At 34.0% G+C, this 21071-nt stretch overlaps 1 protein-coding gene across 1 annotated transcript; it reads right to left on the reverse strand.

Moving 5' to 3' along the window:
• Nucleotides 1-1182: 1182 nt before the first annotated feature.
• Nucleotides 1183-7610, reverse strand: LOC145613450 (cytokinin dehydrogenase 5-like). The gene is made up of 5 exons (XM_081668555.1): nt 6740-7610; nt 6505-6632; nt 5785-6063; nt 3482-3744; nt 1183-1713 (listed from the first exon to the last, which is right to left on the reverse strand). The coding sequence occupies exons 1-5, from the start codon at nt 7311-7313 to the stop codon at nt 1377-1379; spliced, it is 1581 nt and encodes a 526-aa protein (XP_081524681.1). The 5' UTR covers nt 7314-7610; the 3' UTR covers nt 1183-1376.
• Between the last annotated feature and the right edge of the window lie 13461 nt (nt 7611-21071).

The following is a 21071-nucleotide window of genomic DNA, read 5'->3' on the forward strand; positions in this document are numbered from 1 at the left end:
AAGAATTGACTTTTAATTATTACCTTAAACTATTTATTGAATCGATTCTCTTATTGTTCTCTCACCCATACAATAATTGATAAGAGAGTACACTAATCATTAATTATTATTGTTGCCAATTACCAACAAGTCTACTAATGCATGTCTCTCTCAATGGAACATGATTGTGTACCATGTTTCACTCAAAATGAATAATGAATGTAAGTACAAACTACAAGTATATTGTTATTCTCCGTAATATTCTACGAGTAGTTACCAATCTAATCCTAATAGATTTAGTTTGATTGAAACATGTCCGTTTTCGTTATATTAACCTCTAAAATATTAATGAGGTATTTTGTTCCAAAATCACTCCCAAGCTCTAGCAACAATCGTTTAATTAGTTGTAAATGAAAGGCATAGTTTATGCCAAAGATATTCTCAGAAACTAAGGGTCCGTTTGGCATCGCTGTGGTTTTCTGTTTTTTGGTTTTTTGTTTTTTAAAAGTACATTATATATGTCACATAATGGATCAAAAAATATTTAGACTTATTAAAATCATGATAATTTTGAAAACTGACAACAAAAAAGTGGAAACACCTTTTTCTTGTTTCCTGTTTTTGGTTTTTAGTTTTCAAAAAAACAGGAAACTGAAAACCAAAAATGATGCCAAACAAGCCCTAAGTTTTCCAATGCCAAAATAATGATTTCGTTGTAGTGTATCTACTACTCTCTCTGACTATTAAAGTTTTCTATTTTGACCATTTTATGAACAATCACCGTTTAAATAGGAAGAATGTTTAGAAGTATAAGAAGTACGCGTAATTGTTGATTCATCTACTAAGTCCAATTGTCCAAAGTATGTCTCTCTCACATCAACCATAGAAACATACAATCTTATACAAGTAGAAGTTGTGTGATGGAAAGAGGCCCCCCTCTATGTTTATAAAGATACTAGCCTACCGACTGAGTTTCATAAAAACAAAAGACAGTGGCCTGGACCTAGATGCCTTAACAAATATTCAGAAGGTGCCATATTTATGCCCATACCAATTAAATTATGGAAATATGATATTGGTGCTTCCTCCATACATCAATCAATATCATGTATCACTTTTTTTTTTCTTTTATATTTCCTACAATCTAGTTAACAAACTACATGGTTGTACCACCGTTATATGGGAAATCGATCTTCTGTGTCATCATGAAAAAAAGAAATATCATAAATTTGATGATCGGTAGTAACATTTTTACTTAAATACTTTGTTAAATCCCTATTTGACTATTCCCTAATTAATTGTATGTACAAACTATATATTCAAGTCAGCAACCTAGCTATGTCATGCTTAATTGGTGTTACTAATCTGACTAAATATGGATAATGATACTAGCTTAGTTATCTCAAAGCAACATCATTAACATCTAGAATTGATTTGAAAATGCGTTGTCCAGTTGCTAATACATGCTTAGGATCGTATTCCATCTTCATTTTGTAAAAATGGTCCCATTTGTCACCGAAATGGTTAATCCACTCTTGTTGTGTGGTGTAGTGAGGCAAGTATTGCTTAACACCAATCTTCGCCTCCTCACAAAACTTCAAAATCCTCCGATTTTGATCGGTCAAGTACTCTAGGGTTTGTGTCTCTTCCCCATTCTCAAGCGCCGACCTAAGCAAGGCTACCAGGTAAAACACCTCTTCATTCGGTGTCACGACGGAAGTCCTTTCATCCCACCTACACAACAAGCAACAAACAAGGTTAAGATCTTGGAGAAGATCAATCAAACTTATTCAAACCGAACAAACGACAAACAACATACATACACTAGTTGATTAGAGTATCATTATTAATTATTATTGCATTGATTTACATGTATAATTTGGATTAAGGGTGGAGGGACCCAAAAAGAGAAGGGTTGAAGGGTGGTTGGAATTCAATGGTACAAAGAAAGGCAAATGTTTTTGGAATTATTACATGTTACTCCCTCCGTCCCTAAATTACATTCCTCTTTGGAAATTTACACGGGAATTAAGGAGAAAAGAATAAGACAAATAACAATAATTAGATAATGCAATGGGAAGTACAAAGATAGAATAGTTATTACTCATGACATGTCATCAATCCTTTGCAAAAAAAAAGGACAAATCACATGCTCCTAATTGAAAATTTTTAACCACTTATATTCATTGTAATTTGGCACAAGGATTATGAGTGAAATTAGGTAAGGATGAGTGAGAAAGCATTAAATATAAAACAAAAAAAGAGAGTTGATTTACTAAAAAAACTTACCAAAGATAGAAAGGAGGAATATAATTTTGGAATACCAAAAATAGAAAGGAGGAATGTAATTTAGGGACGGAGGAAGTAATTAGAAAAAGGACATGAAACCTAAGTGGCTAAGTGGGTCATATGAAGATCTTCTGACAAGAGAATCTCCCCACTTGCAGAAACAGTGTTTGCCCTTTCTTACTTGTTGGGTTTCTATCAACAAAAAGAGCAGGCCTTTTCTTATTCTAACTGGCACTTGTTGTTTCATCTAATTTAATTTTAACTAATTTATAAATTAATTAGTTGGGGCCTCTTAGTTTCTTGTTAATTAACAATCTCAAGCACCATTATTTCTTTAATTTGGAGTTAATCATTGGCTTCAATCTCCCTAAATTTGAATAGAAACAGGACAAAAACTCCATCATTACACAGCTAGAGATTATTAGTTTATGTTGTACTAAGAAAGATAAAATCCAAAACTATAATAGTTAATTGAATCAACTCTATAACACTAAAAGGTTATTTAATCGCAAAGAAATGGTAAGCTAGCTTTTACCCACGTAAGATTTACTTCGTATAACATTAATTCACTTAATAAGTTAGGCAGCTAACACTAGACATGTTTACCAGATACAAAGTAACAATATGCATGCTTTAGTAAGCTAAGGACCGAAAATAATTTTAGATATTTCGACTCCCTATTAGTTGCCAAAGTGTTTGGTAAGTATTAGCTTGCTAGTGGAGTAGTGGCAAGTAGTTTAGTTCAAGTGTGGAAGAGGGAAGCAAAATATAAAGTGACATACTAGTGATCATCATATACGTAGTATAATCGTACTAATATGTAAGCAATCAGTGTCACAATGACAACATTGATTCCCTTATGATATGTACATATATATACTTATATCAACATGTCACACATGCATACACAAAAAATATGCCGTGAAAGAATCATGTAAGCCATTTGCTATTATGCTATTTTGATTAGACATCAACAAAATCAAAATATGACTTCATTATGAGTCAATTCTCCAGTCAAATAATATCCACATGCATGCTACATGCAACATGAAAATCTATTGGACAATAATTTTATGACGACGTTTAAAGTTAACAACCAACAAACTGTATATACGAAGTAAGTTTAAAATATCAATACTTCGACAATAATTGAAGGAACGAATTGTACACAAATTTACATATAGAAGGTAACAAAGGGAAAGATTGAGCTTACTTGTGTTTGTTCATGGGATAGATGAGAATAGGTCCACTAGTTTTATTTCCCAAAATGCCCTTGAAGACACCTTTGTCAAATTCATCAATTCTTGACTTAGGGACAAAGAGGTTTAACCAAGGGTGTGGAACCTCCCATAAGCCCTTGGACCGGAGTTTCAACTCCGCTTTGTGAACCCGGTCTAAGAAATCGATGTATGGTAGATCAGTTGTGAATACTGAAGCTGGTATGAAGTCAAGATTTTTCAATAATGCATCTATTTCCTGTTCAAATCAAAATTAGCAACTTAATTAAATTATGCATGGTGTATGATACATGCAATACTTTATTATTATTAACAAATGTCACCAATAATTACAAGAATGTATGCAATAGCATCATAATATAATTATTAACACGAAATATAAGGTATTTAATTATTTAGTATAAGAACACAGAAGCTGCTACCAAACAGTTGCTTTAGTGAAGATAAGTTTGATTCTTTCCAACTAATTTAATGATTTATTAATACATGCCAACAATGACTGACTGACTGCCTAGATTGGGAATAATCTGGCAGGTGGACTGCTTAGATTTTGTGACGATTTAAGTAGCAATTTAATTATTGTTTAATTAACTAATTATAAACTGAGTATTAATTAATAATGTAAAAGAACCTTCTTCTCAATCTTACACTCAAAAAACTGCCCTATTTCTTTTGCTTGCACTAGATGTTTTGACTCTACACCGGTAAATAAACTCAAGAGAGCCACCGGAACCTTCTCGGTCACGGGGTTAATAAGAAACACACATTTTACCGACCACTCCAAATCGATGTGGTACATAATAAGTTACTAATTATAAATTTGATGGTTAGGAAACAATGCACTAAAAATGCTTAAAAGCTAAGGTATTGAAGCACTGACGGTCCATTGTAGGGAGAAAGTTAGGAGAATAATTTGCTAGCATAAAAAAAAGTTCAACTTCAAAAGAGAATTAAGATTCCTATGAGAATGAAATTAAAAACAATTTTTTGATGAATTAAAGTGATCTTGTCACAATTTTAAGAAATCTTTATAACTCAAAATTTGAGTTTAATCATAACTTTAAATCTTTCTTGGTGTAGCTGTGGTATCTTCTCACATGCATGCAGCCAAAGAAAGATGAAAGTAACCTAAGCTAAGTAAAAATAAAATTAATTAAAATAAAGGAATCTTATGAAAAATGGTGATATTTTTAGATCTTATTATAGCCAGTTTCACTTTATCTTTACTTTATTTTGTGAGTTTTTATTTTTGATAACCTAACTTCTGATCTCGATTGAAGGACTATAAATAAAGTTTTTAAAAGGAGAAAATGATAAATATATTTTTTGTTGAAAATTATACTTTTGATCATGTGAGAAAAAGTAAAGATAATTTGACTTAGTAATTTTTTTCAAATATATCATCCATAATGTTTCTTCTATAGACTTGCAACCTTAGTTTGTTGAGTGTACGTCACTAGATTGATTAATTCATATGGGTTGAGTATAATAGTATAATACATTAGGTAGGAATACTTCTTACGGTAGTGGCTAGATTGCATTTTTTTTTTTAACTTAATAAAAGACCTTATAATTCAAACCATTCAATCTTACTATTTTTATTTAAGAAATTTGAAAGTATACATACAACATCAAACGAATCATTTATATATTATGTTGTTAATTATAATTTAAAGACATAAATATGTACAGATCAATTCATAATTATGTCATAAATTTAAAAATATTTTAAGAGACACGTACAATCAACTCATAATTGTGACATAATTATAAAATATTTTAAAAGATATGTACAGATCAAGTACATTTAATGTGTATATGTAACCCTGGCCTATACACAACAATATATTTATGCCGTCAATCTTGGCAATATTAAGAATAAAGACCAAAAATAAGACTATATACTTCAACAGCTGCCTAATTAGTGTCCCCAATTAGTTAGCCATCAATTGCCAACTAGCAAGATCAACATTATATGGATAAAATGTCTCTTCATGCCATGCACGTTAGTATATGTGTGTTAAACTAGTGTCACATGTTGTCTATAAAATATAACGGCACACTCAATATATTCAATCACATCAGTCATAAGAAATTCAATCAAATCAATCAATTAATACTAACTAATTAATGACCAATATTTTGTTTTTAACTATCTGACCAATCAATTAACAATATTGCCAGACGACCAATATTTTTCTTGATAATGCAAACAAGTTAAAGCCCAATAACCCTAATGATGCAGACGAAATTTAATCACGTGATAAGAAAAGTCTACCTGATCAACAGATTCGGAAGAATCGAAGTAGTTCTTGGTGATCTCCAAGCAATATAAGACATCCCCATTGTTAGAGGCACCAAGGGAGGAGATCTTGACGGGGTTTTTCGGGGAGAAAAATGAGGATCTCCAATTATTAATTAAACCTTCATCAACAATAACAAAACCTTCCACATAATCAAATTTTTGACTACTTGGTTTGTCATGCAACGATATTAGGTACTCTTGATCCTTTGTAAATGCCGTAAAATTGGAGTATAACACTCTTATCCACCTCACCTACAAATCATTAAAATAAAAAGGGTTAATTTTTTTTCTTATAATAAATTAATTAAGTAGTGCTTATTACTGTAATTAAGGAATAATTAATTGAGAAAATACAAAAATTATTGCAAGGTTTGATTGAATTAGTATAGTAAATGTGTTTTTTTTCTTTCGGTGTTGTCGTGTTATTTGTTTTACTTTTAGGGAGAATTTGACATTGGACTTAATTTAAGTGGCAAAATATTAACCCTTCCCTTTTGAGTAACTAACATATGGTGTCCCACTTTCATTATGTCAACTGGCATTTGCCAAACACCTCAACTTTACAAAAACATTATTATAATTTGTTAATCAATTTTTAGTACATTTTATAGTTATTAGTTGTCATGGTATCGGAACAAATTACACTATCAATGTGACAATTAATTCAGACTGAGAAATAGTTGAAATATATACCCGTTGTGGAGCAGGTTCAAGGGCGATTCTAGCTCGAGTGATGATACCAAATTGGCCTAGACCTCCTAACACGGCATGAAACAACTCCGAATTCATTTTCTCCGAACATGTCTTAAGCTCTCCTTTTCCTATATACCAAAAAAAGGGTCACATTTCTTGCACAATTCATGCAAAAAAAAATTATAAAGTTAATCATAATTACAAAAACATGAGTATAGTCATAATTAAAATTTACCTGTAACAACGTCAAGTTCAAAGACGTTGCTAATTTGAGGTCCAAAATTAAAAGCTTGACCACTAATTCCAGCATTAGACAAAGTACCACCAACCGTTAGATACAAATAATCAGTCCAAGATCGAGGTGCGAGTCCATACTCTAATGTAGACCTTAGCACATCCACCCATAACTCCCCTCCCCACACATCCACATACTCTTCCCTTACATTCACTTTGGGCCCACTAGGCCCATTACCACCATGACCATCCCTCCTCCCCATCTCTACCACCACCCCGTCCGCCGTGTGTGCCTGCCCGTTGATGGAATGTCCATGTCCACGGGCAGACACGGTAAAACCCGACGTTGACGTGGCGGTCTTAACAAGGTCCGCCACGTCAACGTCGGACCTCGGACGGAACACGGCTACGGGTTCCGTCCGAGTAAGGCGTCCGAAATCCACGGACGCCGACTCCACCTCAGCACGGTCCGTGCTGAGGTGGAGTAACTCGGTGGGGCCTAACGTCGTTAGCCCCACCGTTACCATTAATCTGTATATTGCTATTGCAATCAAAAACAACTTTGTTGCCATCATTTTTTTTCCTCTCTCAATTCTTCAATTTTATTTGATGTAATAATATTTGGAGTGGGTTTAAGTTTGTTTAAGAAAGGAGTGTTAAAGAGGGGTATATATAAAGGGGAAGAAAATCTGTTGGCGTAGGATGATAACACTTTAAAGATTTAGGCAACGAAACAACATGCAGAGATTCTGATACAGGATTGAGAGAAACGAGGAAGATGAGGAGAGAGAAAATAAATAATAATGGGTCTGATTTTTCAGAAGGTTTGTTTGTTTTTCTGTTTCTTTTTTTTTTTTTTTAAAAAAAAAAAAAAAAAAAAAAAAAAAAACTTATAATTTTAAGGGAAGAGAAGTGTATGAATGAAATAGGCGAGATTAAAAATGGGGGTGTTGGTAGTGAATATATATAGGACAGAAGATGGACACGTGGGGAGTCACGTGTTTGGGAGGAAGGGAGGACACGTGGAAGGAAGGAAAGAGAATGAAGAGAAGGGAGTGGGGTCCAGAGATTGGATACGGAGGATCTAAAGTGGGGTCACGTGCAGTGTAGGAGTTCACGTGGGAGAGGGTTGTGTAACTTGTGTTAAAATGACAGAGTCAAGAGTCAAGATTAAAGAGGAGGGAGGCCCGTATGTGTAGAAGTCGACCAACATGAAATGAAAATATGAAATGATATTTCATTTTAAACAAGTTACAACTTAGAAGTAGTGTATGTGTATGTAACTACGTTGAAATGAGGGATATTTAATCAACAACTTAAGGAAGATTCTCTCATGTTTGGATGCAATTTACATGTTGGTTGAAGATCGAATCAAGTGTAGCCTTCATCCCTTTGTCTAGATTTAATAGTCATATATTATACGCAGTGTTTGTATGATTGTATCTAATGAGTATAGTTTGTTTTAGGATGTTTGGAAATTAATAATTATTTTTATAATATTGTCTTCCAGCTAGAGTATATTTATATAGTACCTCCGTTTCTTATTGAAAGAAGATAATTCCTTGAATATATCTTGGCCTATCAAAGGCATTATATACAAACTAGAGTACGTATAGTAAGCTACAATTAAGGGCCTAACTTCCTTTAAATATGGAAGAGATAATATACAAATATTTACTTAACAACTATACACTAACAGAATATATTGATGTATATCAATATATTCTAACACTCCCCCGTAGTCGAAACGGGAGGACCTCGAACGCTGAGACTGTCCCTAAAATCCTCAAATAAAATCAAGGGAAGACCCTTAGTAAAAATATCTGCAATCTGATGTCGGGATGGGACGTGTAGCACTCGAACTTGTCCACGAGCAACCTTCTCGCGGACAAAATGGATATCCATCTCGATATGTTTAGTGCGTTGATGATGTACAGGATTCCCAACAAGATAAATAGCACTAACATTATCGCAATATACCAATGTAGCCTTTTGAATTGGACAATGTAGCTCTAATAAAAGATTACGTAACCAACAAGATTCCGAAACCACATTGGCCACCCCTCGATATTCAGCTTCCACACTTGATTTAGACAATGTAGGCTGTCGTTTGGCTGACCATGAGACCAAATTATCACCTAGGAATACACAATAACCGGAAGTAGACCTTCTGGAATCTGGGCATCCAGCCCAATCTGCATCTGTGTATGAAATCAGAGTAGAAATAGAAGAATGATAAAGATGAAGACCATGATCAAGAGTCCCCTGAATATAGCGCAAAATACGCTTGAGAGCATTCATGTGCTCGACTTTCGGATCATGCATAAACAGGCAAACTTGTTGGACGGCATATGTAATGTCTGGTCTCGTGAATGTAAGATACTGTAGAGCCCCAGCAAGGCTCCGATAGAGGGAGGGGTCCTCAAATGCAGTGCCCGAAACACTTAGTTTTGGCTTTGTATCTACTGGAGTCGGTGATGGCTTACATGAGGACATTCCAGCTCGATCAATAATTTCTGTGGCATACTTCTTTTGTGATAAAAATAGACCCCCTGCATGACGAGATACCGCTATACCCAAAAAATAATGAAGCTCACCCAAGTCCTTCATAGCAAATTCAGAGCTAAGAAGAGTAATAATAGACTTACGAAGCTCATCAGAAGAGGCAGTCAAAATAATATCGTCCACATATAACAAAAGATAAGCCATAGAAGTACCTTTCCGATACACAAAAAGTGAATGATCAGAGGTACATTGAGTGAACCCAATAGTCCGAACATAGTCAGCAAATCTCATATACCAAGCTCGTGGAGCTTGTTTGAGACCATATAGAGTTTTCTTCAATGAACACACATGGTCCGGTTTGTCCGGATCCCGAAAACCCAAAGGTTGATGCATATAGACGGTCTCTTGTAGTTCACCATGTAAGAAGGCATTCTTGACGTCTAGCTGATGAATGGCCCAAGCTTTAGACAAATCCAAGCTAAGAATAGTGCGGATAGTAGCCGGTTTGACAACCGGACTGAAAGTGTCACCACAATCCACGCCAACCTGTTGAGTTTTACCATCCCCTACAAGACGAGCTTTATGCCTCTCAAAAGAACCATCAGATTTTTCTTTGTGAGTAAAAATCCACATAGACTGAATAACATTAACATTAGGAGGACGGGGCACCAACTCCCACGTCTTATTTTTAATAAGAGCATCATATTCATCAGTCATGGCCTTTTTCCAATTTGGGTCCCTAAGGGCCGACACCGGGTTACGAGGCAGCGGTGATTTGGACACAACAGTAAGAAGATTGAAGTGTTTCTTGGGCTTAAATATCCCATGTTGGCTACGTGTAACAGGAGGTGTGGGAGGAGCAGGAATGTGTGATTGAATATGAGGAGTTGGGCTAGAGGGAGGTGGCTGCTGTGGGCTCGTGTGATGCGGCCCAGTAGAAGGGGAAGGAGGGAATGTGGGTGGGCTTGGGCTAGATGGTGGCGTGGGTGCTTCATTATTTGGAAGAATAGGAGTTGAAGATGGAGTGGGCTCACGGTTTGGGCCATTTTGTGGAGTTGAAAGTGGATCCGTGGTCAAATAATGAAGTACAGCAGGAGATAGGCCATCATCTAATTCATATGTGTCTTTTGTGGGCTATGCAGCTTAGCAAAAGGAAATTGGGTTTCATCAAAAATCACATGACGACTAATGATTATTTTCCGTGTAGATAAATCATAACACTTATACCCCCTATGATTTGACGGATAACCCAAAAAAACACACGGTGTAGAGCGGGGTTGGAGTTTGTTTATGGTGGTAGAAGGAAAAAGGGGATAGCATAAACACCCAAAAACCCGAAGATGAGAATAGGTCGGTTCCTTCTGATAAAGAACCCTAAGAGGAGATTGGTAGTTTAATTTCTTATGAGGAAGAATATTGAGAAGGTACGTTGCCATTTGTAAAGCATGATGCCAAAATGAGGGGGGTAAAGATGCATGGGCGAGAAGAGTACGAACAACATTGTTAATCGTACGAATTTTTCTTTCAGCTTTTCCGTTTTGTGGAGATGTATGAGGACATGATAAGCGAAAAGAAAAACCATGCTTTTTACAAAAATCCCAAAAAGGCCCATTATCAAATTCCCTACCATTGTCACATTGTAAGTTCTTTAGACCCCGTTCAAATTGTGGATGAAAGTTCTAAAATTTAAGATAGTAGAATACGCATCAGATTTATGAGACAAAGGAAATGTCCACAAAAAATTAGAGAAATCATCCAACAGTAAAATATAATATCTATGACCGGAAGAACTTAAAACAGGCGATGTCCATAAATCAGTATGAACAATGTCAAAGGGCATAATAGTAGTAGAATTTGATGAAACAAAAGGCAATTTAATGTGTTTCCCAACAGAACATGAATGACAAATACTAGAATCTCCAGATTTATTACATTCAATAGATTTATTCTTCCTAAGAGAACTCAAAATATTAGCTCCCGGATGACCTAACCGATCATGCCATAGAGATGGTGCTAAAGCTGCAAAAGTAGAATGAGAAGAAACATGTGGCTTGGTGATAGGATATAGAGCACCCCTACTCTCACATCTCATTAGACGCGTCCCCGTCTGATAGTCCTTCACAGAAAACCCAAAAGGATCAAATTCAATTGAAACAGAATTGTCAGTAGTAAATTTTCTAACAGACACTAAATTTTTGATAATGTGAGGGGCATGGAGGACATTTTTAAGTGCCAAAGGAGGATGAGGAGACTCTAATTGGGTATGACCATAGCCATTAATAGGAATATATTGACCATTTCCAACAGTTATGCCATGTTTATTGCTCAAATTAAAATAAGACGTGAGATTACCTTGGCCAGATGTCATATGAGAAGTGGCACCGGTGTCCATATACCAGTTTGGATCCGGAGGAGTAATGCCGAGGGTGTGCATCGCCGCTTCTATGTCAGTTGGCGTCGGTCCAGAAGCATTGTAAGCCTGCTGAGGTTTCGGTCCAAGGATACCAGCCTGTTGGAGCTGATTTGAAGCAGGATTGGGCCTAGCCCATGGTGCGGTGGGGTAAGGACATGGTGGGATAGCCCACTGCATCCATGGCCAAGACCATTGCTGCTGGTTTTGCCACGGGTGTGGTGCCGGTTGCTGCCCACTGTTCCGGTGGTTGTTGGTGCCGCCCTTGCCCCCTCCACCAGAGCTACCACTGCCGGAGTTCCCTTTTCCGCCGCTTCGACCCCCATTGTTGTTGCGATTCTTCCCAGAATTGCGGTTTTGATGCCGCTTCCCACCATTGTTAGGACGATGAGAACCCGAGTGATCAGCCCCATCTTGCGATTCATCGGAGTCACGAGCCACCATAGCAGAAGCGGTGGTCTGGGCTGATTTCTTCAAGCTTTCCTCTTCAAGAACTAACATTGATCGGGCTTGATAGAATTGCGGCAACGGGTCACTTTGACGGATTAAAGTGGCCACCCCTTTGTAAGCATCGGTGAGGCCGGACACCAACTGGAGAACCATTCGGGTATTGTCTACCGGAGAGCCGACATTCCGAAGTTGATCCGATAAGGTCTTGAGATGTTGACAGTATGCAAAGACATTTGGAAAATCTTCCATGCCTGTGTGAGTGAAGTCATACTCAAGAGATACGGCACGGGAGTGTTTATTGTCTTGGAATATATCACGCAGTCGATTCCAAGCCTCCATTGCCGTGATGTCGGGTTCAATGATGGTGTTTAGCAAATCACGGGAGATTGTGGAATAGATCCACCCTAGAACGGCAGCATCTAGAGTTGCCCACAAGTCCTTCTCTTCCTCGGTAGCAAGCGGCTTCTCCTTGCCTTCTGCCGGAGGAATGATATGAGCAAGCACCTTATGAGATTTTGCGTGAACTTTAAAGAGTTCCGCCCATGTTGCATAGCTATCGGTCTCCATTTCCAGAGTCACTGGAAGGACACTCTTGATGTTATTAACGGCAAGAGCCGGATGAAAAGATGACTTTGAGTCACCCATGGAGGATAAGAAGAAAGAGGAATTTAGAGAAGAAGAAGAAGAAGAGATGCAACAATTGAGCGGCTAGGGCGCGGAAGATCGATGATCGTTTTCCCTAGAACACCGATACCATGAAAGAAGATAATTCCTTGAATATATCTTGGCCTATCAAAGGCATTATATACAAACTAGAGTACGTATAGTAAGCTACAATTAAGGGCCTAACTTCCTTTAAATATGGAAGAGATAATATACAAATATTTACTTAACAACTATACACTAACAGAATATATTGATGTATATCAGTATATTCTAACACTTATTACTTGCAACAAATGAATATTTTATATCTCACAAATAATACCCATTTGTTGCGAGTAATAAGAAACGGAGGTAGTATATGAATATATAATGAAACTTATCTAAAGTTGTTAGAACTTATTGAAACTAGGAATTTAAAAGAAGATATCAATTTGATTGTATAATGGAATTAAATTAAGATAACCCTTATCTAAACCAATCAAAATTATGTATAACTTACTTGTATCATTTGGTACCTAGTTAAAGGGCCCGCGAGGCTACATTTTAATTATAAATAAATGTAACTAACACATCTCACCTAATCAAATAGATAGTTGTTTCCAAAAAAAAAAAAATAGATAGCGTTATGTATGAAGTTGCTTACATATGATCTGATAGGAATACATTTCATATTTTGAGCCACATTAAAACCAACATATGTACTTACTCAATTCAAAAACCCTAATATATATTGTAAGTTAGTATACACTATTAAATAGGGGAGTAGAATCCTCATTGGGGTTGCTCAACACTCATATTATATTTTAAAGATCGAGTTATTGGACATATTGAATATATTTCGTTAAAAAAAAAATAAATAAATAAAACTGATATGAAAAGTCATGTCACCATTGGGTCCTTTTTAGTCTGAAATCCGCCATTATATCATTGCGACATTGCTTTTGAGAAAAAAACAGTCAAAAAATGATTATACATCGGCATCTTCGATCCAAGGATCAATTTGTAGCATATCAGCTTATTTAATATATTTGGATATATACATAATTTATACCAAAAGAAAGCCAAAAAAGAATCAAATGTCTAAATTGATGGTCAAAGGTTGAGTAACTAATCAAGAGTTTTATATTATTTATTGAAATGTAGATACTCCAAAGGTGCTTCAATGTGATGCATATAACTAAAACATCATTAAATTAATTAATAATTAGTAGTTACACGATGTAGAAGACACTAAATTGGTGATGTTTGGACTGTGAATGAAATCATAAAATCTAGCTTTAGATTACAAGGCGGCCAAATTTAGTAATTTGATTGTAAATTTGTCAATATAACACCCTTATTAGTGGGGGCTACACAATTAGTTTAATGCCGTACCAAACTACCAACGATGCATATAATTTGTTAAAGACTTTTTTACTAGTTGCATTTGACTATTAAATCAAACGTGTGCCGTGTAACATTTCTTGCGTGACTAAAAAGGAAAAAAAATAATTAAAAGTTTGGTCCCAATAATTTTTATGGTTTGACCGCGGTTTTATATCATATGAATATAATCAAATATGATGGAGGTCAAATGTGAACACAACATATATTATTGACTTTATAGTGGACATTTACCAAGTCCAAATTTACTTGTACGAACTCTTATTTATTAGTTTTTTTAATAGTTTATTTTACGTGTTTACTTTTCTAGGGTACCAAAGTGCATTTTTGCATTGCATGCTGGCTTTCATGGGAAATCATAGTGAAATTTCAGAATAAAGGCACCAATTATTTTTTGGTTGACTTTTTATTGACTTACATTTATATGAGAATGAATGTGTGTGTTGCTTTTCACATGACATAGCATAGTAATACACGTTTAATTGGAAAACTCTTGGCGCATATATAGGCCTTATGGATTAAACATGCAAATAGGATGATATTTTTGTAAATAATGGAAATCTGAAGGTGATGGCAAAAAGTACCACACTACCACTACTAGCATATAATACACAAAAAATACAATTCAAACAACATATACTTCAATGGTACATTATACACGCATAATAGTACACAAAAATGTACCATTATATTGTACCATTAAGAGGGGAAAATATAAATTGTATTACCAAACCCCAGATTGTTCTCGTATGTGCATGGCAAAATGGCAAATACATAGGCTTATGCGCGTATGTAGATGCACTCCATTTAATTAATTTGCTTGTGAAGTTCAACCAGTTAGAGTAAAACATTTAGAGTTTATACCTTTATATTAGATAAAAATGTATCGTGGTTGTTAATCTTTACATTACATGCTATAGCTTAGAGAGATTAGACTTGATCATTGGTCGATCCTGTCGCAAAAAGTTGATCAATTTCATATATGCCAAAGCTTCGGGCTAGCTCGGACCTAAGTATAACCCAAATATAGGTGCCAAATCTAATGTTAGGGCAGGTCAAAACTTAAACTAAAAATAAATTTAGGTTGTTTAAGCCTTCTCTTAAAAAAAAAAAAATTGCTTAAATCTGAGCAAATTAAATTTCAGATGGGGCTGCTTTTGATTAGGTCTAAGAGAGATACTTTAACATATATACTCCATAATCAGTATATCATTATTCATTAAGACAATTGTCTTGATCTTCGCTTGAAATAAGGTGTTATGCCTATTTTTTTAGTATGATATGATCTTGTCTAACGGCTTGGTGTTCATGCTATTAAAGTTCACGAACAATTATTGCTCTCAAGTTCAATCAATAACTATAAGTTTTACTAAGTTATAAATTAAACATAGAATTTCATACAGAGTATATTTTATGTTCTAATTAATAGCAGAGCTGTTAAGTACGCACGATAAGATAAATAAAATTAAATTGTACGATAAAATAAATGAAATTAAAGTGTATGTATATCCAAATGTCACAACAATGGATGAGTCAAGTGTTTTCGATAACCTTGCAATAATTGAGCAAACTGACCTGTATTCTAGACATTTACATTAGCAATAAATAAATTCCTATAATGCTTGTTAGCTAGGACTTAGCTAAGAAACTTGTGACACCTTATCCAAACCTTTTTCATAGACTAGAAAATGCAAAGGCAATGAAAATAACAGTTCATTTGAAATAGTCTTTCAAATTCGTAAGACTAAAATTTGACAAATCAGTCAACCTCGTGAGCCCCTCTTAGAAATTTCGTTGATCTTGTTTTAACAACTTTGAAATTTTCTACGAGTATATATATATATAATAATTGAAACTCGTGATAGTTATTTGTATTGGTTTAACTTATTTGTCCATTTAAACATTAAGTAAATATTATTATTCTTGTTGCACTAGCACCATTTGATGTTTGTTATTGATCTTGAACACTTGACGTAGTTAAATACCCAAGTTAGGTCGCATCAATCAATATATAAGAGAAAGAGTTTTAAAATTAAAGATAAAGAAATGATTAGTTAATATTATAATATTATATAATTACAAATTTACATATTAAAGAAATCATATATATGTAATTGATTAAAAATTGACTAATCTGATTTGAACTTATTTGTAAAATGAGTTACTAAAGAGTTTGAAACATTGAGGCAAATTAAATATGCATAAAATTACTGGCGTATGCTTATATTGCTCTTGTTATAAGGTTATTTATATGGGTATCATTCACTCTTTGCTATCAAAACACCAAAATTATTACAAACAAGCTAAGATAATAATTATTTAAGTAGCTAGGTCTTTAACTCCAAAGTGCAAGAATTCTTGTTTTCACCTTTGTATATGGACTCACACAACAAGTAAGCTAGAATTATGTAGTAATGTCCCAAAATATCAACATAACTACTTACTTTGAAGTAAAAGATCTTAAAATAATGATCCTATAAGATAGACTTTACCTAAGTTGGTGCGGGTATCAATTGTGTTGTATTGGCCAGGCTCCATGAATTGATAACTTAAACATTATGAGATCAAATTCCACTGTATGCTATACGTGTGTGGCATACGAAAGATATTTACATAGTACAAAATTTAGCACTAGCATTCCTAGCAATAGTATGGATCCCAATCGATATCTAGCTAGGTGCATGCTAGAGGAATCATTTAGACATGAACAAGCTAAACAATCCTTTCTTTGTTGCACCCTTGTACATTATCCACATGACAAGAGATATGGAAAAGAGAATCTAGCATGACATAGAGAATATATGGTTTTTTTTTCTTTATCTCCACCCTCATCTTATGAAGTTGACCCATATGGTTGTTAGTTTGGCTTTAATGAGGGCCATATAACCATTCAATCCTTTTATTTCTTTCTTTGTTGGCAACAATAATGAACTATACACATACACATAGATATTGATCATAAATGCACATGACCAACTTTGTAGCAATAATTCAAAGGAATATATAATTTCCCATGCATCTAAATTTGTCTACCTTTATAAGAAAATAATTACTAAAAATGGAAAATTAACCTCTTGGAAAGTTCAAAAGAGGAAAGAAGATTAAGATTTACAAAATCTTAAGTAATTGGCCCACAATTGGAAGTGTATCAATCATGGGGTCATAGCAAGGATGCTATTGTCTCAAAATTGTTACTTGTATGGGAGAGATCAACAGGCTTTATCATCTTTTCTCGTCAGTTTTTGTTAGCTATGAAGCTTTATGTGTGGCTTAGCTTTTATCTACACTTAGTTTTAGGTTTGTATGAAGGAATATTACATGGATATTATTACATTGTACATGCAATAGCATATATAGCATCTTCCTGTCTTGGCTCCTCCTCCTTTAATTATCATCAATTGAATTCGAGATCTACGGATCTTTGGTCGTTACTTTCTCTATTCTCATTTGTTTGCATTGTCCTGTAGACAATACGAATATGTGTTCAGTGTTCTATTAAAGATTTTGACCAAAATTAATTTGCAAGTAAATGACACATTTTAACAATGTCTTTAGGGCCTGTTCTCATACGTTGAAATTCATTTCAGTTCAGTTCAATTCAGCTCCTAATTTCCTTATCTAATAAAATATTCAGTTTAGTTCAGTTCAGCTCATTTCAGTTCAGTCAATGAGAACAGACCCTTACTTTTATGAGTGCATGCAAGTGAGGTAAATAGTGATAAATATTAATTGGAGTATAATATAACTTTTAAGAGATGCATGATCTAACATAAAACATCACGTCTCAAGATCTTTTATTTATTTATTTATTTTTTGATAGGTTGAAATTTTAGATTGAGTAATCTAATGAAATACTTCATAAAATACATGGTTTTTTTCATGCTATGTAGAGAGCCACAAAGTTTTAAAAATGATGCTATTAGGAGAAGTTCATTTTGTCAATAAAGCTAAGTGATCTGATAAGACATCCACATTCGTAAATTGACATGATTGAAACTATTGCCAAATTAATTTAACATGCATTTGCTTACCATTCTTTAACGTACGTCATATTGAAAACCATCACCCACGCAAGCTTAAGCACCTTTTAAAAAGAGTCGTGATAAACCACAAAAATTATGTACTTGCTTACTTTGTTAATTAATATATATGCTTAAGTGAAGAAAAGTAACTAAAATTCGTCACACCTAATCTCCCTAATAAGGTTGAAAATGAAAAAATTATTATCGAAGGACCACTTATCTTCTTTGAATTATGGTGCATATTATTCAACTATTATATGCTATATGAGTCATATTCAATTTTCTACTATGACAATGATACTAAATACTTTATTAGTTTATTTGCATGCTATTAATTTAACACGTTGATTCTTTGTGTGTAATATTTTCATCATGTTTAAAAATAATGCAATTGACATGCATCTCAAAGGTATATATATTATGGTAATTTTGATTCTAAGTTACAAGATGAGTCGATAAGGAATAAGGATAGATATTGTAAAAGAGGAGGAGAAAATGATAGAAGAGTACTATAGTTAAGATAATAGATGTGATGTCCTTCTAGATCAAGATGATATCAAGGCAACAACCTAATTAATAAGTTTATAATCTGTACGTATTGTTTCCGATATAATGAGTAGGTTTTTATTCGGCTAATTCCTTCATTTTTTCAATGTTACGAATATATATACTTAGCTAGTAGATGATTGTTTCATGTGTATTGTATTACATTTTGGAGCGAGGGCTTCTACTCTGTGCCTTTGTGGAATACTTGTACACTAGGCACATCCCACTCCACTAATACAGCACAAGTAACTCAAATTTCAAAAGTTGGTACATAAAAGTGTAATTAGTTGGTAAGAAATCCAACATTATATAACTTTATTAATATGTAGTACATGTGATTATTGATGTACTAAACTTTAATTAGAGCATCTTCTTAGAACTCCTAACTTATTAACTTACAACTTTAATGTAGTACTACAAATGAGTGTTTGAGTAGTACAAGATAATAAACCTTTTTTGAAAAACAAAAAAAGGGTTGAAAGATAGATTTGGATTCCGATTGGGTACCAGTTTCTACGGCTTTACATTGTTAAAGGTGTTTACTTTATACAAGTTTTTTGCTTACAAGCCAACATTAACATCTAATAGTGGATTAGTTATATATTATGTTTAATTCTCTTAGGGTCTGTTCATATTTACTGAACTGAGCTGAACTGAACTGAACTGAACTGAACTGATTGGAGCTGAACTGAACTGAACTGAACTGATTGGAACTAAACTGAACTGAATTAAGCTGAAATGAATATTTTATGTGAGAGGGAAATTAAGAGCTGAACTGAACTGAACTGATTGGAACTGAACTGAACTGAACTGAATTGATTGGAGCTGAACTGAACTGAAATGGACTGAAATTAAGTAAATATGAACAGGCCCTTAGTTTGTTGTTTAATTAATTTCCTTTTTTCCCCCCTTAAAATAATTCACAATGTTTAACTTATATTAAACTTTACAGCATACAATATCTTACAAAATATCCAATTTCTTCCTTTCTTCTATATAAAAAAATTTGAGTTAATTAAGATAATATAAAAAATGGATTTTAAATTACTTAATTAGTTTTGAGGGATTTTACTTAGTTTTGAGGGATTTTACTAAAGTTTAAAGATTGGTCCATATGCTATAAATATAGGATGAGGTTGAGTAGGAGAATCCGCATCATTTTTGCATTATTCTGACATCCTTGCTTGCATACTTTGGTTTTTAGAGATTAGATTCTCTTTTTTCTATCTATATATCTCATAATTCTCAATTCTTTAACCGTCTTTTAAGATTATGTACAAATTTTCGTAAATATTACTAGTAGTTAATACATTTGTGTCTTTAGATATGAAGTGAGAAGAGTAACTCGATCTCTAGTTAGCTTAGTTAGGAATGTACAAGCTAAAAGTAGCAAGTGATACAAAGAAGGAACTTACTTATAAAACCTAATCTATCTATTGATTCAAAAGTTAGTTTAAATTGTCAATATAGGCTTGAAAAAATTTCATCATGTATACTTGCATAATGCAGAGAAGTGCATATAAGTTGCAAAGTTTTATTGTATAACACATGAAGATCAACTAGTTAATTGGTTAAAATATTGAAGATGATTCTAAATAATACCGGAGTTTTTAATCTTATTTACTTTTTTTATCGTTTACTTCTCTCTTTACCCCAAATTTAAAACAAAATTTTAGACCCATGATGACTATGTCTTGTTGGACCCAACTAATTCAGCCATTGGCCCAACTAGGCTATGGATCAGATTTGGGGATCAATATTTGGTTTTTCGGGTCAATTTCTTGCTATTTGGGCTTGGCCCAAATCTGAGTAACTGACTCAACTACAATAGTAAAAGAAAACACCCACCTGCTCGAATTTTTTACCGCATGAAGGTCAAAAATCATCATACTACCACTTTTTAACTCTCTCCGTCCCTCAGTTGCTATTTGGGCGTCTATTTCGTACTTTTATAGTATTAACATATTTTACTTTGACCATTTTTGATAATTTACGACTAAATTGACAACTATCTAATCTTGACAAAATTCATGCACGCCTGATTAACAAATGACAACTCTAACAATTCATAAATGCAGGACCATATCAGATGTATTACTTCGTGGGTCTGATCTTGTTTGCATCATCTATAAGTATTACACAAGCTGGATATTTGTGATTTACATATTCGTACACATACGTAATTCACACTCAAGCTGTGATATTTCACAATTTTCACAGCTTAAGATTGTAAAATATAGGTTTAGGAAGAACTAGTTTCATCAACATAAATCCATTTAATAGAGATCAAAGCAAAAATTTTAAAGAGCATTTTTGAGCCGTATACTCGGTCAAAGTTAGTTCATTAAGAA

This window comes from Chenopodium album, chromosome 25, assembly GCF_948465745.1.
Source record: "Chenopodium album chromosome 25, dcCheAlbu1.1, whole genome shotgun sequence".
NCBI lineage: Eukaryota > Viridiplantae > Streptophyta > Magnoliopsida > Caryophyllales > Amaranthaceae > Chenopodium > Chenopodium album.

What these genes read in the sequence shown, in the direction of transcription:
- LOC145613450 (XM_081668555.1), bottom strand. Translation starts at nt 7,313, where the DNA reads ATGATGGCAACAAAGTTGTTTTTGATTGCAATAGCAATATACAGATTA. An exon ending in TTGAACCTGCTCCACAACGG is followed by an intron (nt 6,064 to 6,504) that starts GTATATATTTCA and finishes AATGATTTGTAG; the next exon opens with GTGAGGTGGATAAGAGTGTT. An exon ending in TATCCCATGAACAAACACAA is followed by an intron (nt 1,714 to 3,481) that starts GTAAGCTCAATC and finishes CTTGTTGTGTAG; the next exon opens with GTGGGATGAAAGGACTTCCG.